Consider the following 18,692-nt stretch of genomic DNA (forward strand, 5'->3'; position numbering starts at 1 on the left):
TAATTGTTCAAACGTATCTATCCAATCAAGAATTTATCAAGTGTAACTTAGCCATTTTGAGGGTTACCTTCAAGAGTAACTGGTGGTTTCGAAAAGCTTAAATGAAATTGTACCTAAATTTAGATTAGAACGGTTAAATTCTACAGTAGAGAGAACAAGAAAGTTGATGATTTAGCAGGAGAGAGAGAGGATTTAGAGTAGTAAGACATGATGTGACGTTTTTAAGGTATAGATAGATATTTGTAGTGATTTTAAAAATCCACGTCAAATTTAGTATACTTTTTCTTTAATAATTGTCTTTTTATTTCTATTTGTCTCAGATTTTGATAAGTATAAGAGAGATAGGGAGACGGAATAGAGTGATATTTAGCATAGTTTAATTTAGTATAACTTAAACTATCTATAGGAAGCCTCAGAACTAAAAGAAAAATATTGCTATTTAGATCACAGATACAGAGTTGTACGTTTCAACAGTTAGTTATAAAGTTTGTTTATTTATCTATAATATACATTTTAACTATGCGTGGTAGTTCTTAATTTTTTTTTTCCCACTTCTATTTTTATTCGATATTACATTTTATTCTCCTATGCAATGTAAATCGATCGTAGGATAGTAGAATTGGGACTGTATTAGTCTGACATATCGACGTCTTCATCATCTTCATCATCTTCATCAGCTTCGTCAATTTCATCCTCTACAACCATTTCCTTTAGTTTTTGTTCTTCCTTATCTCTATCTTCTTCTTCCAAACTTTCTCTCATCAATCTTGCCCTTTCTTCTTTAACTTCTCTTTGTACAGTGACATATGATCCTAAAGGAGTTTTAGACCATGTTACCTCTCTTAAGAAATTCATAACTTCTTCTCTTTGAATTGGGGAGAAGTCGGCAGTGGATCTTTGTTCATCAATGTAATCACTATTTTTAGTCAATTTTTCAACGACATTAGATAATTGTTTGTTAAATTTAATATTCTTAGAAGCTTTCATATAACGACGTAAACCAATAATTGCAGGAGTACTAAATTCAGGGAATGATATATCTTTACAGTACAAAACAAAATACTCAGATATCAAATCAACAAATTGTTCCGATAAACCTTCTTGATAAGCTCTTGTATTTAAGTAAGCTTGATTACATTTAATGTTATGATCAAAATCAAAGGCTTCTAAGTTCTCTTTCTTTTTTGGGCTCTTGGTAAATGCAGTGGAGTTTAATATTTCAGATAACAATGGGTAAACTGGAACCATGACACTTGTGTTTTGAGACAATCTAATTAATGACCTTATCAAATAAAATCTCAATGGGAAATATTGTGGAGTTGGATTCAATCTAATTACACCAATTGTAACTTGGACTAATGGATAAACTAATTGACTCAATGGTGAACTTGCAGCATTTTTCTTCATGGAATTACAAGAAAAGGATAGTACACGAGACCAGAAATCCAAAGAATGACAAAATTGCCAATTGTAAACCAACTTGTAAGCATCTGCTGAGTTGACTTTATAGGATTTTTTTGTTGTTGTAGTCATGGCATTTCTTAATTGAATAGCCAGTTGTCTGATATATTCGAAACCTACTTGATAACTCAAGACTTCATCGATAGCAAATAATTCTGCCGCCGAATTTTTTTGGAAATTAATTAATGGCATTGTACGCATATTAGTTTTACGACAACTTTTAACAAATGTAGAATATGTTGCTCTTAAAACTAATTCTAAGATAGATTTCTTGAATTCTTTTGAAGAACTGTGGAGTAATGCAAATGTAGCAATTTGTGTTTCAACATCTCTTGTAGTAGCCCAAATTTCAACAATTGCCTTTATCATCTCTTTCAATAATCTTCTGTGTGATAGAAAGAATGGTAACAATTGATCGACTGAGTAAAGAACCAATGCAGCGGTTTCTGTATTTGTGATATCATTCAATAAAGTCAAAAGGGAAGCAGCATGAGATTTTAAAATAGATGACAATTTGGTTACAGTTTTACCAGTTTGTAAAATTCTAACATTCTTTTTCATTTTATATGGTGCCAATTTTTGAATAGCTTGAGGTAGACCCTTTAAACATAAGAACATTAATTCATGGAAGGCCTTTTCATCTGTAACAGTATATTTATATTCTGCAATATTTTCTTCTTTGTTCAAATTAACAGCTACTTTAAAAGCTGTAACAACATTTCTAATCAATTTCAAAGTTGGCTCTTCTTTTAATGATTTTTTCCATTTCAATACCAACTTCAAGGTCAAATCAATTTTTTCTTCAGCTTTTTCCATTGCTGGTTCATCTTTATTTTCATCAACTTTATTGCTAGTGTCTTCTTCTTCATGCTGATCAGCATCTTGATCATTATCGTCATTATCAGAACCACTAATTGCATCTAGCGGGTTTGATGCAGTGAAATCCAAAAGGTCTTTATCATTATCCTTTAAAAACTTGTAAAATTCTGGATCCTGTTCTGATAAGGCAGCCATGTTAGCTTCCATATCAACAGCTTCGTCTTCAGAAGAAGAGGAACTTTCAGCATCCTCTTCAACTATTTGTTTCTTATTCTTGTTCTTGTTCTTGTTCTTGTTCTTGTGCTTCTTGCCCATTTTTTTATCATCTTTACCTTCAAAACCACCATTGAAAAATTCTTCAACAGGCATATTTCCTAAATCTTCATCATCAGTAACCTTACCTTTTGTTGGTTTCTTATGAATCTTCGATTTCTTTGCATCATGTTTGATACTCTTAGATTCAAGCTTCTTTGATTTGGTAATTTTACCCATTTTCAAATGTTAGTGTTTTGAAGTTATTTCTTCTCAATCAAAATAGGATGAAGTAATATTCACTATTAGTAGGACTCAGATATATGCCTTGAGGATAATAAATATATCAAACTTTCTATAATAGTTGATAAATTAAATCTCATCTTCAACTCATCTCATCTCATCTCATCTCATCGCTTCAGTCTTTTCTTCCTGCTTTCTATTACTGAAAAATTTTCAATATCAAAGAAAATATCAAAGGCGGGTAACTTACAAGATAACAATGCTAACATAAATTCAGTGCCAGATCGAATCAGAGACCTACATGGTCATTGAAAACTGGAATAGAAGTTATAAACAGTGAAAATAATATATAGCCTCTATCATTATTACATCATTATATATATACAGATATATTTAAAAAAGATTAATGTTTATTCTATCTACAAATAGTTAAGCAGATATAAAATTTAAAATACTAATATACAACTGAACCGTGAATGAAATATTGAATACAATTAATAAATAGATTTCATCGGATTTCATCGTAGTTATTATAAAAATCATGATGGGATGATTACAAATATCTTATTATTATTATTTTATATTTTTTCCTTTGTAAATTACAACAATACTTCTTAATTTTCATCTTGAATACGGATTTTCAAATGAAAAGAACACGACTTTAATGAATTAATGTTTGCTTTAAAAGAAAATAAAAATGACTATGGCAAAAATATAGGAATCATGACTTATTGTTGGACATATTAGTCCTTATCATTTCATTGCACAATTGTATACTATTGATAATAAAAAAAAATTAGTAAAGGCCTTAAAAAAAAATGAGGTCTTTCAATATAGCAGTAAATGAAATTTTGTAATAACAGAAGAGATAAAAAAACATATGAGAAAAAGATAGCTTGTCAGCAACTGATAAAAATAATAAAGTAATAGTAAAAAAAATATTATCCTATATGCTATTTTATCATCATAATTCTAGCCACGGAGCATGACTAAATATATAATGGGTAAAACAACATAAGACAATCGTTCATTATCTCAAACAAATCACCACCATGAAGATTTGGCATTGGAACCAGCGCCAGCGTTAGAGCTAGAAGAGTTGCCCCAGCCAGATGAACCGGATCTACCCCAGGAAGAGCCGCCAGCACCGCCAGCACCACCAGCACCACCAGCACCACCAGCACCGCCGGATCTAGAAGAGCCCCAACCGCCAGCACCGCTGTTGCTGTTGCTTCTGGAGTTGCCCCAAGAACCGCCGTTGTTCGAGCCTGATCTACGGTAATCTCTATTACTGTTGTTACGACTTGAGAAACCACTGGTTCTACCACCTCTGCCAGATTCTCTCATGACATCGTTCAAGAATGGAGGAATTTCTTGGTTAGCTTCGGCCAACAATTCGTACATACCCTTGACAATGTTTCTGTTACCTCTGTTAAAGAAGGCAGTAGCAACACCGGTATTACCAGCACGACCAGTTCTACCAATTCTGTGGACGTAGTCATCAATGTCACTTGGCAAGTCGTAGTTAACAACGTGAGTAACATTTGGAATATCCAAACCTCTAGCAGCAACAGCGGTAGCAACCAACAAGTTAGCGTTACCGTTCTTGAAAGCGGCCAAGGCACGTTCACGTTCAGATTGAGTACGGTCACCGTGAATAGCAGTAGCTCTGAAGTCTTGCATGATCAAGAAATCGGTCAATTCATCGGCCATTCTCTTGGTTTCAACGAAAATCAAGGTCAAACCATCGTTGCTAGCTGACAACAAGTCTAACAAAGTAGATTTCTTATCCATGTCTTCGACGTATAAGATTCTTTGAGTAATGTTTTCAGAAGTGGAACCAACTTTACCAACGGACAAGAAGATATAGTCACTTAAGAAATCTCTGGCCAAATGTTGGATATCATCTGGGAAAGTGGCGGAAAACATTAAAGTTTGTCTTTCACCGACAGGAGGCATGTCACAACCGTCGACGATTTGTCTGATTTGAGGTTCGAAACCCATATCCAACATTCTATCAGCTTCATCCAAAACCAAGTATTTGACGTTAGCCAAGGAGACTCTACCACGTTCTAACAAATCGGACAAACGACCTGGGGTAGCGACTAACAAATCACAACCACGGGACAAGTCTCTAATTTGGGAACCGATGTCAGAACCACCGTAAACAACAGTTGGTCTGACCCATGATCTGTAGGTGAACTTTTTAGCTTCGTCGTAGATTTGAGTGGCCAATTCTCTGGTTGGAGCCAAGACCAAAGCAGTTGGGTAAGCTTTCTTGACAAAGGACTTTCTAGCGCTTTCAGGCATTGGAGAAGGACCGTTCTTGAAAGATTCTGATAGGACAGGGAATAAGAAACCACCGGTTTTACCTGAACCAGTTTGGGCACAGGCCATTAAATCTCTACCCCTGGATACGATTGGGACGGAGTATTTTTGGACAGGAGTTGGTTTGGTGAAACGGGCCAAGATGATGTTTTCCAATAACAAAGCATCCAAAGGAGGAGAGGTGAATTCGGTGATAGCCTCTGGGACATCAGTACCTGAGGCATCGACAGGGATATCGTCATAGTTGTCGAAGTTGATACCAGAAGATTGGAATTGAGGGTCTTCTGGAGTACCGAACAGTTGGACTTCTAAGTTTTGGTTTTTAGCACCTGGGACATGTTTGCCGTTGGTCCAAGAACCTCTGCCTGGGATTCTGTTGAACCCGCCACCGTTGTTGTTGTTGTTGCTGTTATTTTGGCCACCTTGGTAGTTGCCTCTTCTGTTGTAGGAGTTGTTACCACCTCTGTAACCACTACCACCGTTGTAGCCACCACGACGGTTGTTGAAACCGAAGCCAAAGTCGTTGTTGTTTTCAGAGCCATCAGATGGAGAGTCGTGTCTTGGTGGACCTCTTCTTTGGTTTCTCAAATGAGGTGGAACATACGATGAAGCATTTTTGTCATCATCGTTAATATTCAAATTTTGCACTTGTTCTTGCAAATCAGCCATAATAAAGTACTGGTTCTCTCTTTCTTTAGTAAATAACTTGCAGAGAATATGAAGAATATAAAGTTATACAAAAGAGTAAAACTGAAATAAATAGATATTTTAAATACTAAAAGAACCAGAAAAAGTAGGAAAAGTAGGAAAAGTAGAAAAACTAGAAATACTAAAATGAACTGTGAAGAAAAAAAGAAGAAGAAGATAGTAAACCAACCTTTGTAAATATAAAATAATGCTGATGAACAAGAGTAAGATAAAAATAAAAATAAGTGAAAGAATTCAAATTTCTTGTCTATTTGGAAAACTCTTGTGAAAAGTAATTAAAGTGGATGGTATAGTATATCCATACTCAATAGTCAATAATCCATAACCATCAATAATCAATTATCAGTAATACCATACATTACCATACATTACCATACATTACAAGAGTACCCGATATCATCTCTGTTCAGTAGCAGATACAATCAATTCGAAGACCAAAGCGAAAGAAAGAGAGAAAGAAAAAAAATTTTCTGCATTTTCTGTGAAAACGGCGCACGCCCGTTCAAAAATTTTTCATTTCCAATTTTCAACTTTCCAAGTTTCTTTCTTTTGTATGGCAGGGCCTGAGGAAGAGACAGATGGGTAGATAGAGTGAGATAGATAGAGTGAGCGTGAGAGTGATTGAGGGAGAACAAGAAAGGATAGACGACAGTGGTGGTTAGCGTAAGGTATTGTAACGTAGTGTAGGCTGTTACACTGTGAAGTTGGTAACCGTCGTCGACGTCTCATCGTTGGGAGGGCTCTTTTATTATTTCACTAATTTATTCTTATTCTTAGTCTTATTCTTATTCTTAAAAAGGCTCAATTTCAACACAAACAGACCTTGTCGTACGGTTTTGTCTTAAGATGCGATGCAATGCGATGAGATGAGATGCGATGAGATGAGGTGTCGTGGGTTGTGATGTGGGTTACCCGAGCATCTCGTCTCCTTTCGTTTCTTGTTTCCAGGTCGTCATCGCACAATCAGGGTAACTAGTATCGTACACAACGAGAACCGTGATATGTGATGTACGTGTTCAGTGATGACCAGCTTCTTCCTCTTCCTCTTTTATTGTTCATCTTACTTTATTTTGACCAATTTTATTATGGCTTTCCCCAATTAAAAAATAAAAAATTGTAGATTTTAGATTAAACTAAATTAAATTAGATATATCAAAAGGCAACTAAGTAAGTATATATATATATATACGACCCCTAACCCATATAATATACACTTCATAAGGCATACATAAACACCATATCATTCTCAATTGGTGATTACATTTGGGGATAAAGAATATTATACAATGAGTGTCTCACAGTTGCTGAGAAAATCAAAAATTGCACAAGTAGTCAATACAAAAAATCCACTATATGTCAGCAACAAATTCCATCCAACACATCAATTGATCACTACTAAACGGACAAATTTTAACCAAATCAATGACTGGGGTCTCAAATCACCAATTCCTTCAAGAGATAACTCCCGCTATTTAGTCTACAACGATCTAGACACCTTGGAAAGAATTGCAACTTATGAAAAAAATAATGGCCAACAATGGACAAGAATCAGATTCAATGAATTAAACCTCACTCCAACTTTCAACCCAGGTGTAGCCAACCCTTTGTTCAAAAGTAACTCAGTACAAACTGACAACTCCTCCCCATTGTCCTCGGTTTTGAATTTAAATTCAAATGCTAGCAGTAACAGCAATCGTTTGAAAATAGGAAATATTAAAAATCTAAGGTCAGATTTCAAAAAATGGTTATTGGACAATGATATAGACTCCTTAAAACATAACACTTTTAACGTCAAATACATGAATCGTAGCGCCATAAATTATTTAAATGACAAGAGACTTAATAATCATCATGACACAAATAGGAAATTAAATTTACCAACAAATAATATGACTCATGTTATAGGTACCGGTGGTTTATCTTATAACTTACGTGGTAAGTTGCAAAACACTCCAAATGGTATTAAACAAAAAACCATCGTCCCAGGTAGATATCTGAACGTAGATGGTAGTAAATGGTTAACTGGTATCGGTGGTATGGTAGGTTTCGAAAATTCTTCCTTCTCTCCAACTAGATTAGACAGAATGAACGCCGAAACAGCAAGGGAAAAGGCTTACCCATTCGAAGTGCAACGTATTTCCGTAGACCATAAGGGAAACATCATGATGAGATCAAGAGTAGTAAATGATAATTTAAATTCAAAATTCACTTATGCCCGTGAAGATTTCCAAAGACGTCCAAAATCATCAAGAAGAGCTGTAACAAAAGAAGAATCATCATTAAAGGCTAATGAATTGTTGGGCATAGTGCAAAGCTTCTAAGCAATTGCTTAAATTTTAACTACTGCTCGTCTTTTTTAACTCTACGACACTATTCACATTCTTGTATTTCTAATGGGATCGAAAAATAAAATCTTCAAAGATAGTATATATCAACGTTTATACAAGTCATCAATATCCATGTACATAGACTTTATAAATTCATTCTAATCTACATATAAAATATATTTCTTTCATGTTATAAATTATATCTTTGCTGTGAAGCGTCGGAGAAAGCTTGAAATTTTTATACAATATCAGAAATAAAAATCTAAAGTCATCGAAAAATCTCAAAACTATATATATGATGTATAGTTAAGTGATTCATCGATATGAGGACAGAAAGGTAAAACCCAAATACTTTAGGTAATCTAAGACTACATCAAAAGGACATACCTCCAACTTTAATATGTCTTTGATCAACCAATTAGTCTTTAAACGGTTTATGGCGATTCGTCCTGCTGTCAATGTACCTAAATTGAAAGGCAATAAACCAAAATTTGAGCGTAATATGCCTATAAATAGGAGAGTTAAAGCTTGGGAAAGAGCTGGTGAAGACAAAGACGATTTCTTCAGACGTAAGTATGCCCATGTTCATGCTAGGCAAAAAGAGGGAAGAAGAAGTTACGAGAAGCATTCTGCGAAGGAGGAAACGCAACCTCCAAGACAAAGCTTTTTTGATAGACCAAGAAGAAATGCTAATCCATCAAGGTATCTACAGGCCAATCCATTGTTAGAATATGTATATGGTACCAATAGTGTTCTTGCAGCTCTACAAAGTAATAAAAGGGAATATTTTACAAAACTGTATTATCATGGTTCATTGCAACCGGATATTGAGAATTTATCCAAAAGTCGTTCAGTAGAATTGGTTAAAACTGATAAACACAACTTAAATTTGTTAACGAAAGATGCTGTTCATAATAATGTTGTATTAGAGACGAAACCGTTGAAACCAATTGAAATTAATAATTTAGAAACTGTAAATACTGAAGATTGTACTTTTCAAATCACTGAACAGAGTTTAATAAAGAAAACCAAATCTATTGGATATATTAGCAACGAAAACAAGAAGTTCCCATTAGGTGTGTATCTTGATGAAGTCATGGATCCTCATAATGTTGGTGCTATCATTAGAAGCGCGTACTTTTTAGGAGCTGATTTCGTAGTGATGTCTCGTAAGAATTGTGCACCATTATCAGGAACAGTGAATAAAACCAGTAGTGGGTCTATGGAGTTGTTACCAATATATTATGTTGATAAGCCTTTGACATTTTTCCAGAAGAGTAGTGAAGAAGGAGGATGGTCATTCATTTCCAGTTGTATTACCGATGATATTATTAGCAAAGATAATAAATTTATCAAAAACAAGATGCTTTCATTAGAGGATCTAAGTGGTTTATGTAAAGAATTTCCTGTTGTGCTTGTAGTTGGTAACGAAAACACAGGTATTAGAACTAATTTACGAATGAGAAGTGATTTCTATGTTGAGATTCCATTTGGAAGGGATTCAGAGAGTGACAGTAACCGCCAAGCAATTAGTACAGTAGATTCCCTAAACGTAAGTGTTGCGACTGCATTGTTATTGAACAGAATATTGACGTAACAAAATATAGAAACATAAACATTAACCCGTCATGTTTTCCCTTCAAGAGACCAACAAAAAAATCATAAGAATCAGAACTCCCATGTATATATTATAAAATAGTAAAACAAGTAGATAGACAAATGATTTATTACAATTGTAATTGAACACCTCTAGAATGTAATTCCATAGGACTACACAAAAGCAGATCTCGTGATCATATTTACTGACGTAACAGTCTTACAATATTGTGACACTTGGAAAGTTACCCTCATCAACATTTGGCCATTTCCAAAAAAATTAAATATAAGACATAAAACTATACATTTCATCACGTGGAACGGACAATGACCCAAATAGGAAACCCCCCAAACTCAAAAGGAGAAAAAGGAAAAAGCGATTTCGAAAAATAAAAAAAGAAACGATAATGCAGTAGTCCTTCCATTATGACGCAACCAACAAGTGTTCCGTACACAATGAGTGAAAAATTTTTCTAACTTCATCTTAATCCTTCCAAGACGTAGTTCTGAACAGAACAGGACAGAACAGTGCAAGAACAAGAGCAAGAGCAAGAGCAAGAGCAATGCCAAATCCAAAACCAATGCCAATGCCAAAGGTAATACCAATACTAATGATTAATACCAACTAAATCACTGGAACTTAACTCAAATCAACTGTCTAATCTCTACGTGGATACTTATATTAAACATTGATCTCTGAGGTTTAATAACGTACTACTGTCCATCATCACTTAAGTGTAGAATAACTTTTCATTTAAGTATTCTCTACGTCGCAGTTTGGTCCTCTCTACGTTGTGTTTAAACTTTTCACTAAGATTGAGTAATCGAGTGATTGATAGATTGACTAGATTGATACGTTTCACTTTGCTTTGCTCTGCTCTGCTTTGCTCTCGCTACCTACATATCATTGGTACTCTAAGAACTGATTTGAAAATTAAATTTAAAAGACTGGTAGAAGGTTCTAGTTTTTGAAAGTTTTTATTGTTAACAATTGCAACGAACAACGAAATATCAGACTTTCCATCTACTTATCCCTCTCTTATCTCTTGCTTAGTCTGTGATTCCTGTTATCATTAGGCAAAATTTTTATTCTCTTTGTTTTGTTTTGGTTTAGTCTGCTTTAATTTATTCAGTGTATGTGTATTTTTTTTTTTTAAATTTGACGTTGATACTTCGTTATAATTTTGGAAATTTCGTTGTCTTTTTATATAACTCTCAAACTGTTTACGATCTCAAATATAAGTTGGCTAGTTTTATCCACATAGACAGAATTCGTTACGTTTATTAATTTGTTAATTGATTTTCTTTCTCTCTTTATATATTCATATATATACTCCTTTGCATTTATATTATTTTTTGTCAAGGTAGATACTGCTAGATCAGATCATTCTAAAGTAGAAAAAAAAAATATAGAGCCCTAGTGTGTTTAGAAATGTCTTCTTCTGGTAACTTTAAGATCAAACGTCCTGACGTTGCTGTCAGAGACAGAAAATTGGATACTTTAAATGTTCAATTGAAAAAAATTGATGAAGAAATTGCATTATTGAGAAAGCAAATTGATCAAAACCAAGTCAATGATGTTACTCAACAAGAAAGAAAAAAGTTACAAGATCAAACAAAGGAAATCATCAAAACTCAAGCTGATTTGAAAACTAGAAGAAATACTATCCATGAAAGTATCAAACAAATCGATTCTCAAATTAAAAGAAAGACTACCGAAATTAACGATAAGTTAGGTAAGAAATCAAAGTATACTTCAACTGCCGAAATTAAACAAAGATTGGCCCAAATTGAAGATTCTATCTCTTCAGGTGATTTATCATTAGTCGAAGAAAAAATGCTTGTTAAAGAAATGCAATCCTTAAATAAATTAAATAAGGATTTGGTTGCCATTGAACCAGTTAAAAAATCTATCGATGCCGATAAGATTAAAATCACTGAATTAAAGGAACAATTGAATTCAATGAATCCAAGAGAAGTTTCTGCTAAATTTGAAGATACTCAAAAAAGATTGAATGATTTACAATCAAAGACTCAAGGTGTTTACGATAAAAGACAGGCTCTATTTACTAAACGTACTGTTCTTTATAAAAAAAGAGATGAAGTTTACTCTCAAATTAGAAAAATTAGAACAGATTTCGATAATGAATTTAAATCATTTAAACAAAAAATGGAAACCGAACGTATTAAGCGTGAAGAAGAACAAAAATTATCTAAATTATTAGAAGAAAAAGATAATGCTTTAGGTAAATTACAAGAAAAATTAAACCATTCTAAAGTCCCAGCTTTCACTTTTGAAATTGAAGCTATCGAAAATTCTTTGACTGCTTTGGATCCAACTTACGTCAAACCAAAGAAAGCTTTGTTCACTGATTCTGATGATCCATTAAATGTTGATAACAGAACTGCTGTCAAACAAGTTGAAAATGATGATTTGGTCCCTGTTGCCAAGAAAGACGATGACGTATTCACTAATACTGCTCCATCAAAGTCAAAGAAATTCAAGAAAAAATCTCAAAATAAAATTTCTGCTGAACCTGCCTCTGACGGTAAATTCTCTCTAGAACCAACTTTGATTGCTACTTTAGCTGAATTAGATGTTTCAGTACCAATCTCTCAAGATTCCGTTGAAAAGACTTTACAAGAATTGAAGGCTAAGCATGAAGAATTTGTTGCTAAACAAGATGAACAAACTAAAATTAACATTGCCGATGTTGAAAAGGAAATTGCTCAACTAGAAATTAACTATGCTGCTAAAGAAGAACAAGTTAAGAAGGAACTAGAAGAAAAAAGAGCTAAAGAACAAGCTGAAAAGGAAGCTAATGAACAAGCTGATAAAGAAAACTAATTCTAATGATTATCAAACATTTGTCATTCAAAATGAAATAAAAGTAAACTAGGAAAAGTCATATCTTGAATTTATTTCATCTCATTTTGAATGCTAGCCTGACTCAGTCACATAAATTATATAGAGTCGATATAATGAAAATAGATAACTCATATATATCTAATAAGTAAATAAATATTAATCTTATTAACTTAAAATCGATAATCCGGCAGTACTGTTCACCTTGCCATTATTAATGTTACTATTCATTTTAAAAGTACTAATACAACTTGTGATGAATTTTTTTTGGTTCTTTACAGTCATCAATTGACGAACTGTAAATTAACATCAATTGGATGCGAAGCAGATAACTGAGGCTTCTGAGAATACTTACCAGTTAATTCTTGTCTCATATTTTGTAATAAAGATAGATACGTTTGCTGTGGTTGAGCAGACAGGACTTTTATGAATGCGTATGACATGGCACCAGTTGCTTGTCCATTTTCAACACTGTCAGCAGAAGTTTGATTATCTTTTGATCCAGAAAACATTATTACATCTGCTGAGCAAAATTTAGCTTGTCTCATTTGTTCTCTCTTCTGTTTGCCCATCCCCTTCCCTCTTGATACTTTTGTCACCATGTTTCCTAGAGAACTCATCATTCCATAAGTATTTCCTGACATGTAACATAATGCTGCCCCCATCGCATCACCACCGACATCCTTCATCATATTAGGTTCTTTAACGACACCTTTTGTTGAGTATATATATGGTAGGTCAAGAGCAGTTCCAGAATGACACGAGTCCATTAAGGCAGTTAGTCTGACACCTTGTTGTAAAGGTTTCACCAAAATATCATGAAGTTCATCATCTATAATTACACCTGCGGTGGCAAAATCTACAGGATATATGGTGCTATCGTATCCATCTTCCTCATCACCATCTAAATCTTCAACTTGACCACCATGTCCTGAATAATGGAAGAATAAAGCATCGTTCGGTTGGGCGTCTTTAACTAACCAATGCATTGCTCTGATCATATTGGCTCTTGTAGGCTGGCAAACAGGATTTGGTTGATCATCACTAAGAAGTACGATGTCTTCTTGTCTATAATTGCATCTTGTAGTTAAAAAGTTGAGAATATTGTGGATATCATTGATACAACCTCTTAGTTGGTTATTGGTACCGATATAGTTAATTCCAATCAACAAAGCTTTACGTCGACCTGTACATAAAGAGTACTGATAGGATATATTAGAACCTGCTATTTGTTGGGCTTGGACAGGTGGAGCGATTAAATTTGCAGGTTGATAATAGTCACTTCCTCTGGGCTGTCCATAGCCATATCCATAATAGTTGTTAGTTTGGTACATTGCTGACATATTGATAACCGTTACTGAGTATGAAAATGGAATTCAAACAAGACACTTAATTAAAATAAAGTTTGAATAAAAACAATGCTGATTCCATAAACTTGTATATTTATATATGTGGATATAGACTTGTCTCTGAAAAGAAGACATACGAACTCGTTGTTCTTCTTGTCCTCTTCACCTCAACTAGAAGAAGTCCATCACATAAGGAAGGAACCAAAAGACAAAGGAAAGAACCTCAAAATAAAGACTTGAAAATAAGAAACAAAGACAATCGAAATGCGGCTAATAGCCAAGATTACCTAATTTCCATATACCTTGACTGCCTTGAATTAAACTGAGATACCAACTCAATCAATAATGTAACACCAGAGAAACATCTTGGAATCTAAGCCCTTTTTTAAATATTTTGTACCAGAAGATGACAGGCAATAAATATAACCAGAGATAAGTCAACCTTTATTAGAATATGGGCAAACTTTTTTCACAAAAACAGTTTCACAAGATCACATCACCAACACCACCACCAACATCACCAACAAGAACAATGACCATTGTGCCATGACCCTTTCAAGCAGAAGAAACACTTCATGCCTTTATTTACTACCCACAGTTAGCCCCTCCTCTTCAGCAACAACACCAACATAACCCAATCCTCCTCAATATTTGCAATTACTTCAACAAGAACAAGAACAACAATAATATCAAGAACTGACATTACCCTTTTAGATTAGGAATCATTAACAATCAAACAGGCAAAGAAAGAGACATCACCCCCTCCTTCTTCCTGTAACATCAAAACAAGAACTGACATCAAATTCCAAATGGAAACTACAAACTAGATAAAACAAGAAAAGTAACAAGGTTTAATCGATAAACAGGAACTAGATTGTGGTGGTTTCTATACTCTGAATCAATTCACATCCAGGAAGGGTTTTGTAAATCACAAGCAAATCAATAAAAGAGAACAAGAACAAGAACAAAAAACACACCATCATTTATCAACAAGAACAAGAATCTAGATACAAGAAACCAGTTTTATCAACTCGTTTGGATCAAGAAAAAGGTTCAATTTTATATATAAAGGACCATCATAATCATCATCATCATCAGTAACAGCAAATATAGGAATATTTATAATAATCATAGTTGGAATAATGTCACTTGAGGAAGATTCTCATTGCCAGCAAACAACAGTGTCAGTTTGGATTATTCATCTGCTTTTAGAGATATTAAGAAGATTTTACAAGATAGCAATGACACACGGATCATATTTAAGTGCTATCCTTGCTAATTTAAGTTTGCATAAGTCTATAACCTCTGAATCTGGATCATCAAGAGGTGGTGACAACAATAATGTCACTGGTTCCAATAACAATAATGGAATTGATGGCATCGATAATAACAGTGGTGGAGGTGGAGGTGGTGGTGCCAATGGTAGATCTGGGACCAATGTGACGTTTGGGAATGAATTGCATATTGTCAAATATTCTTTGAAACATTTAAATGAACTACCATTAGTATTCCCTTTAATGATTGACAAGTCAAATGGTATCGGTAAGAATTTATATCATCAAGTTTATCCTGCGAATTCTGAAGGTCCTTTGAACCTAGATTTGAATCTTGGTGTCGATATAGCTAATCTTGATGGTTCTGAAATTGAAAAAATTAAAGACTCAAAGGGAAGATTTAGCATAAGATTGACTTCCTTATTAGATGCTTCAAATTTAAATTTTTATTTTGAAACAATGATAAGAAAAGTAGGTCCAAATTCACAAATTGTTATTGCTCGTTTTACCAATGATAACGATCCAATAATATCAAAAATACCAGAAAATGTTAAACCCATAATCTTTAAATCAAAAGTAATCTCAAGGATTCATGGTTGTTTTAAAGTAGATTCTCAAGGTAATTGGTTCTTACATGATCATTTTTCTTCAAGTGGAACTTTTTTAAATAATGAAAGATTATCATTATCAAAATCAATATCAAAAGATTACCCTTTAAAGGATAAAGATATCATACAATTTGGTGTGACTTTAAATGATTCACAGGGACAAATTTATAGATGTGTGAAATTAAGAGTGGAATTAAATAATTCTTGGAAAAGAAATAAAATTGTTCCAACAAGGACTCAATCGATTATAAAAAATTCAAATTTACCTTATCTACAAAATGAAGAAATTTGTTCAATTTGTTTAAATAATATTGCTATTCAACAACCAGTATTCATATCGCATTGTTTCCATTTTTGGCATTTTAATTGCATTATGCCAATAATACAAACTACATATCCTCAATTTAATTGTCCAAATTGTAGATCATTCATAGATTTCTTAGATGCCCAAAATTCTTCAGATTCCTCAAGTGACGAAGAGAACGAGCCTTTGGATCAAGAATTTGAATGTGATTCAATATAGATTATTAATTGATCCTACCATTCACATTACACATATAACTGCTGTCATCTAAAAAGTTAAATTAAAATGATCACATTCAAAACTATCCTCTGCATTCATCAAATATATTTCAATTCATCATTAATTTAAATATAATATATATAAATATATCTACATTTATATAGATATTTATATAGGTATATAACTCATAAAATGTAATTTTATCATAAACACCAACAAGGGATTAATTATTTACAGTATGAAGATGGGAATAAACCTTTAGCCCCATTTGATTCACCATATGTCCAACCAGAACCATCATCTCCCCTTATGACTTTGATGGTCTCACCTTGACTTATACTCAATTCATCATCCCCAGCTGCTTCATAATCATATATTGCCTCAACTGTTCGAATAGAAGCTGTAACTCTTCTGGATGGTGGTGCTGCAGGAGCAGGTCCTCTTGGACTGTTGCTAGCTTTTTGATTGATTTCGACATATGAAGTAGGTACCAAGCCAGTTTCACCAGTTGTGTTATTTTTAATTCTTGTCCATCCAGATCCGGTATCAGCGGTAACTAATGAAATAGAATCTTCCAGTGAAATATCTATTTCATCATCATCTTGTCTGGTATATGAAAACAAAACTTTATTTTGTTCAGAATTCCCAGTTCCTGCATTTGCTGATCCTGTGTTAACTGAAAAAGTGTCAGAGGCAGCATTTGTTGAAACATAGTTAGAATCATCATCAAAATCACTGGTTTCTCCCCCATCATTACTTGAAACTGCTGAAGTTCTTTTATTAAGAGTACCTCCAATGGAACCAAATACTGAACGATGAGTTTTGTTACTATTTCCACTATGTGGTTTAGAATCATTTGATTTTAAACCTTGTTTAAACATACTAAAGAAGCCAGTTTTCTTTTTCGTACTGGATATATTAATATTATCAGTAGATAAATCAAATTCACTGGGAGTGTTATTTTGAATACTTTCAATCTGAACTTCAGATTTAAGTTTCATTGTTTCATGATTTGTGAATGATGAAACCAGGCCAATATATGTTTTCATATTATCGAAAAACTCTTGACCTTTTATATTATCTTCGTTGGATTTCATTTCCTGCTTTTTCTTGTTCAAAGAAGATAACTGAGAAAATTCACCTTTTGCAAGATCATTATTTTGATTATACTCTTTTTCAGCTACTGCCAATTTCATTCTTAAATCATTGGCTTCAACTTGAGAAGGAACAACAAACTTCTCATCATCATGCCATATAGGTGAAGGTCTATATTGGAAATCTGCAGGTTCTTTCCATTGTTTAACGTTGTGCTTAATGAACATAGCTGTACTTAACGATGGCTTATTTTGAGAAAGTATAGTGTCTGCAGTTTCTAATCTTTTTTGAACTTGCAATCCCAAATTAGTTTCAAATGAAGATGCTTGTTTTAAGATTTCATTCAAGAAGATTATACGAACTTCATTTAAATCTTGCATCAAATCCAATGCTTCAGGAACATCTTGGAAATAATACTTATCTTTAACTCTATTAGCCTGGTTGATTTTAATTAAATATGCATTTTTTGCTATATTCATATCTGTTTCTTTCTCAGCTAACTTATTCTTGTTTCTTTCATTTGGTGACTTTGTATTTTTGTTTCTAGCATTTTCCATAACTTGACAACTTTCATCATACGCCTTTTTGGATCTTTCTAATTCGTTATAGACATCGTTACGTCTATCAGTCATTTCTTTTCCATACCCTTGAATTTTAGATAAAGTCATATCCACTTTGGAGTGTAATCCAGATAATTGACCACCTATTTGACCGTCGAATTCTTGAGCTAATTTCCCATGTTCTTTAGCAATCAATTCTGTTTGAGCTAAGATTTCATTCCATGTCACAACAGAAGCTGCTTCAATTGAACCAGGTGAAGTTGTAGGGGTATCTCCCACAGATAATGGTACTGAACTGGCACTCTTCTTATTAAAATACTCTCCAGTTAAATGTAATAATTTCTCACAGTACTCCTTCTCTAATTTAGCCCTTTCCCTGTAAAACGATTCTACTTCCTTTAACCATTTAACATTGTTATGGACCCATTTATCGGTCTCCTTCAATGAATCCTTCAATTCATTACCAATTGACAATTGACCTGACATTACAGCTAGTTAACAGATCAGTATAATATAATCTCAGCGAAGTTTTGACTGTTGGCAATACCTATAATTAGCCAACAAAATAATATTCAAAAATTAACCTTCTAAACCAGACTTTTTTCAACCTCACACAAACAGTACCACTACAAACAACAATTAATGACTAAATGATACTATCTGCTTAATATCAACTCTTATTC

At 33.5% G+C, this 18,692-nt stretch overlaps 8 protein-coding genes across 8 annotated transcripts; 4 read left to right on the forward strand and 4 right to left on the reverse strand.

Annotated features, from left to right (window-relative positions):
* Positions 1 to 630: 630 nt before the first annotated feature.
* NOC2 (mRNA-binding ribosome synthesis protein NOC2) lies at positions 631 to 2,772 on the reverse strand (the record flags this gene model as incomplete). The annotated part of the gene is made up of 1 exon (XM_001644987.1): positions 631 to 2,772. One exon carries the CDS (start codon positions 2,770 to 2,772, stop codon positions 631 to 633), a length of 2,142 nt encoding a protein of 713 aa, XP_001645037.1.
* Positions 2,773 to 3,819: 1,047 nt separating this feature from the next.
* Kpol_1072p50 (DEAD/DEAH box helicase) lies at positions 3,820 to 5,772 on the reverse strand (the record flags this gene model as incomplete). Its single annotated transcript, XM_001644988.1, has 1 exon — positions 3,820 to 5,772. The coding sequence occupies one exon, from the start codon at positions 5,770 to 5,772 to the stop codon at positions 3,820 to 3,822; it is 1,953 nt and encodes a 650-aa protein (XP_001645038.1).
* Positions 5,773 to 7,097: 1,325 nt separating this feature from the next.
* MRP51 (mitochondrial 37S ribosomal protein bS1m) lies at positions 7,098 to 8,132 on the forward strand (the record flags this gene model as incomplete). The annotated part of the gene is made up of 1 exon (XM_001644989.1): positions 7,098 to 8,132. One exon carries the CDS (start codon positions 7,098 to 7,100, stop codon positions 8,130 to 8,132), a length of 1,035 nt encoding a protein of 344 aa, XP_001645039.1.
* Positions 8,133 to 8,538: 406 nt separating this feature from the next.
* Positions 8,539 to 9,735, forward strand: MRM1 (Mrm1p; the record flags this gene model as incomplete). Its single annotated transcript, XM_001644990.1, has 1 exon — positions 8,539 to 9,735. One exon carries the CDS (start codon positions 8,539 to 8,541, stop codon positions 9,733 to 9,735), a length of 1,197 nt encoding a protein of 398 aa, XP_001645040.1.
* Positions 9,736 to 11,166: 1,431 nt separating this feature from the next.
* Positions 11,167 to 12,582, forward strand: BFR1 (Bfr1p; the record flags this gene model as incomplete). Its single annotated transcript, XM_001644991.1, has 1 exon — positions 11,167 to 12,582. One exon carries the CDS (start codon positions 11,167 to 11,169, stop codon positions 12,580 to 12,582), a length of 1,416 nt encoding a protein of 471 aa, XP_001645041.1.
* Positions 12,583 to 12,884: 302 nt separating this feature from the next.
* Positions 12,885 to 13,943, reverse strand: MCA1 (Ca(2+)-dependent cysteine protease MCA1; the record flags this gene model as incomplete). The annotated part of the gene is made up of 1 exon (XM_001644992.1): positions 12,885 to 13,943. One exon carries the CDS (start codon positions 13,941 to 13,943, stop codon positions 12,885 to 12,887), a length of 1,059 nt encoding a protein of 352 aa, XP_001645042.1.
* Positions 13,944 to 15,091: 1,148 nt separating this feature from the next.
* Positions 15,092 to 16,354, forward strand: Kpol_1072p55 (uncharacterized protein; the record flags this gene model as incomplete). Its single annotated transcript, XM_001644993.1, has 1 exon — positions 15,092 to 16,354. One exon carries the CDS (start codon positions 15,092 to 15,094, stop codon positions 16,352 to 16,354), a length of 1,263 nt encoding a protein of 420 aa, XP_001645043.1.
* A 227-nt stretch (positions 16,355 to 16,581) lies between these two features.
* On the reverse strand, positions 16,582 to 18,495 carry BZZ1 (Bzz1p; the record flags this gene model as incomplete). Its single annotated transcript, XM_001644994.1, has 1 exon — positions 16,582 to 18,495. One exon carries the CDS (start codon positions 18,493 to 18,495, stop codon positions 16,582 to 16,584), a length of 1,914 nt encoding a protein of 637 aa, XP_001645044.1.
* Positions 18,496 to 18,692: the final 197 nt, after the last annotated feature.

This window comes from Vanderwaltozyma polyspora, genomic scaffold (assembly GCF_000150035.1).
Source record: "Vanderwaltozyma polyspora DSM 70294 KpolScaffold1072 genomic scaffold, whole genome shotgun sequence".
Lineage (NCBI taxonomy): Eukaryota > Fungi > Ascomycota > Saccharomycetes > Saccharomycetales > Saccharomycetaceae > Vanderwaltozyma > Vanderwaltozyma polyspora.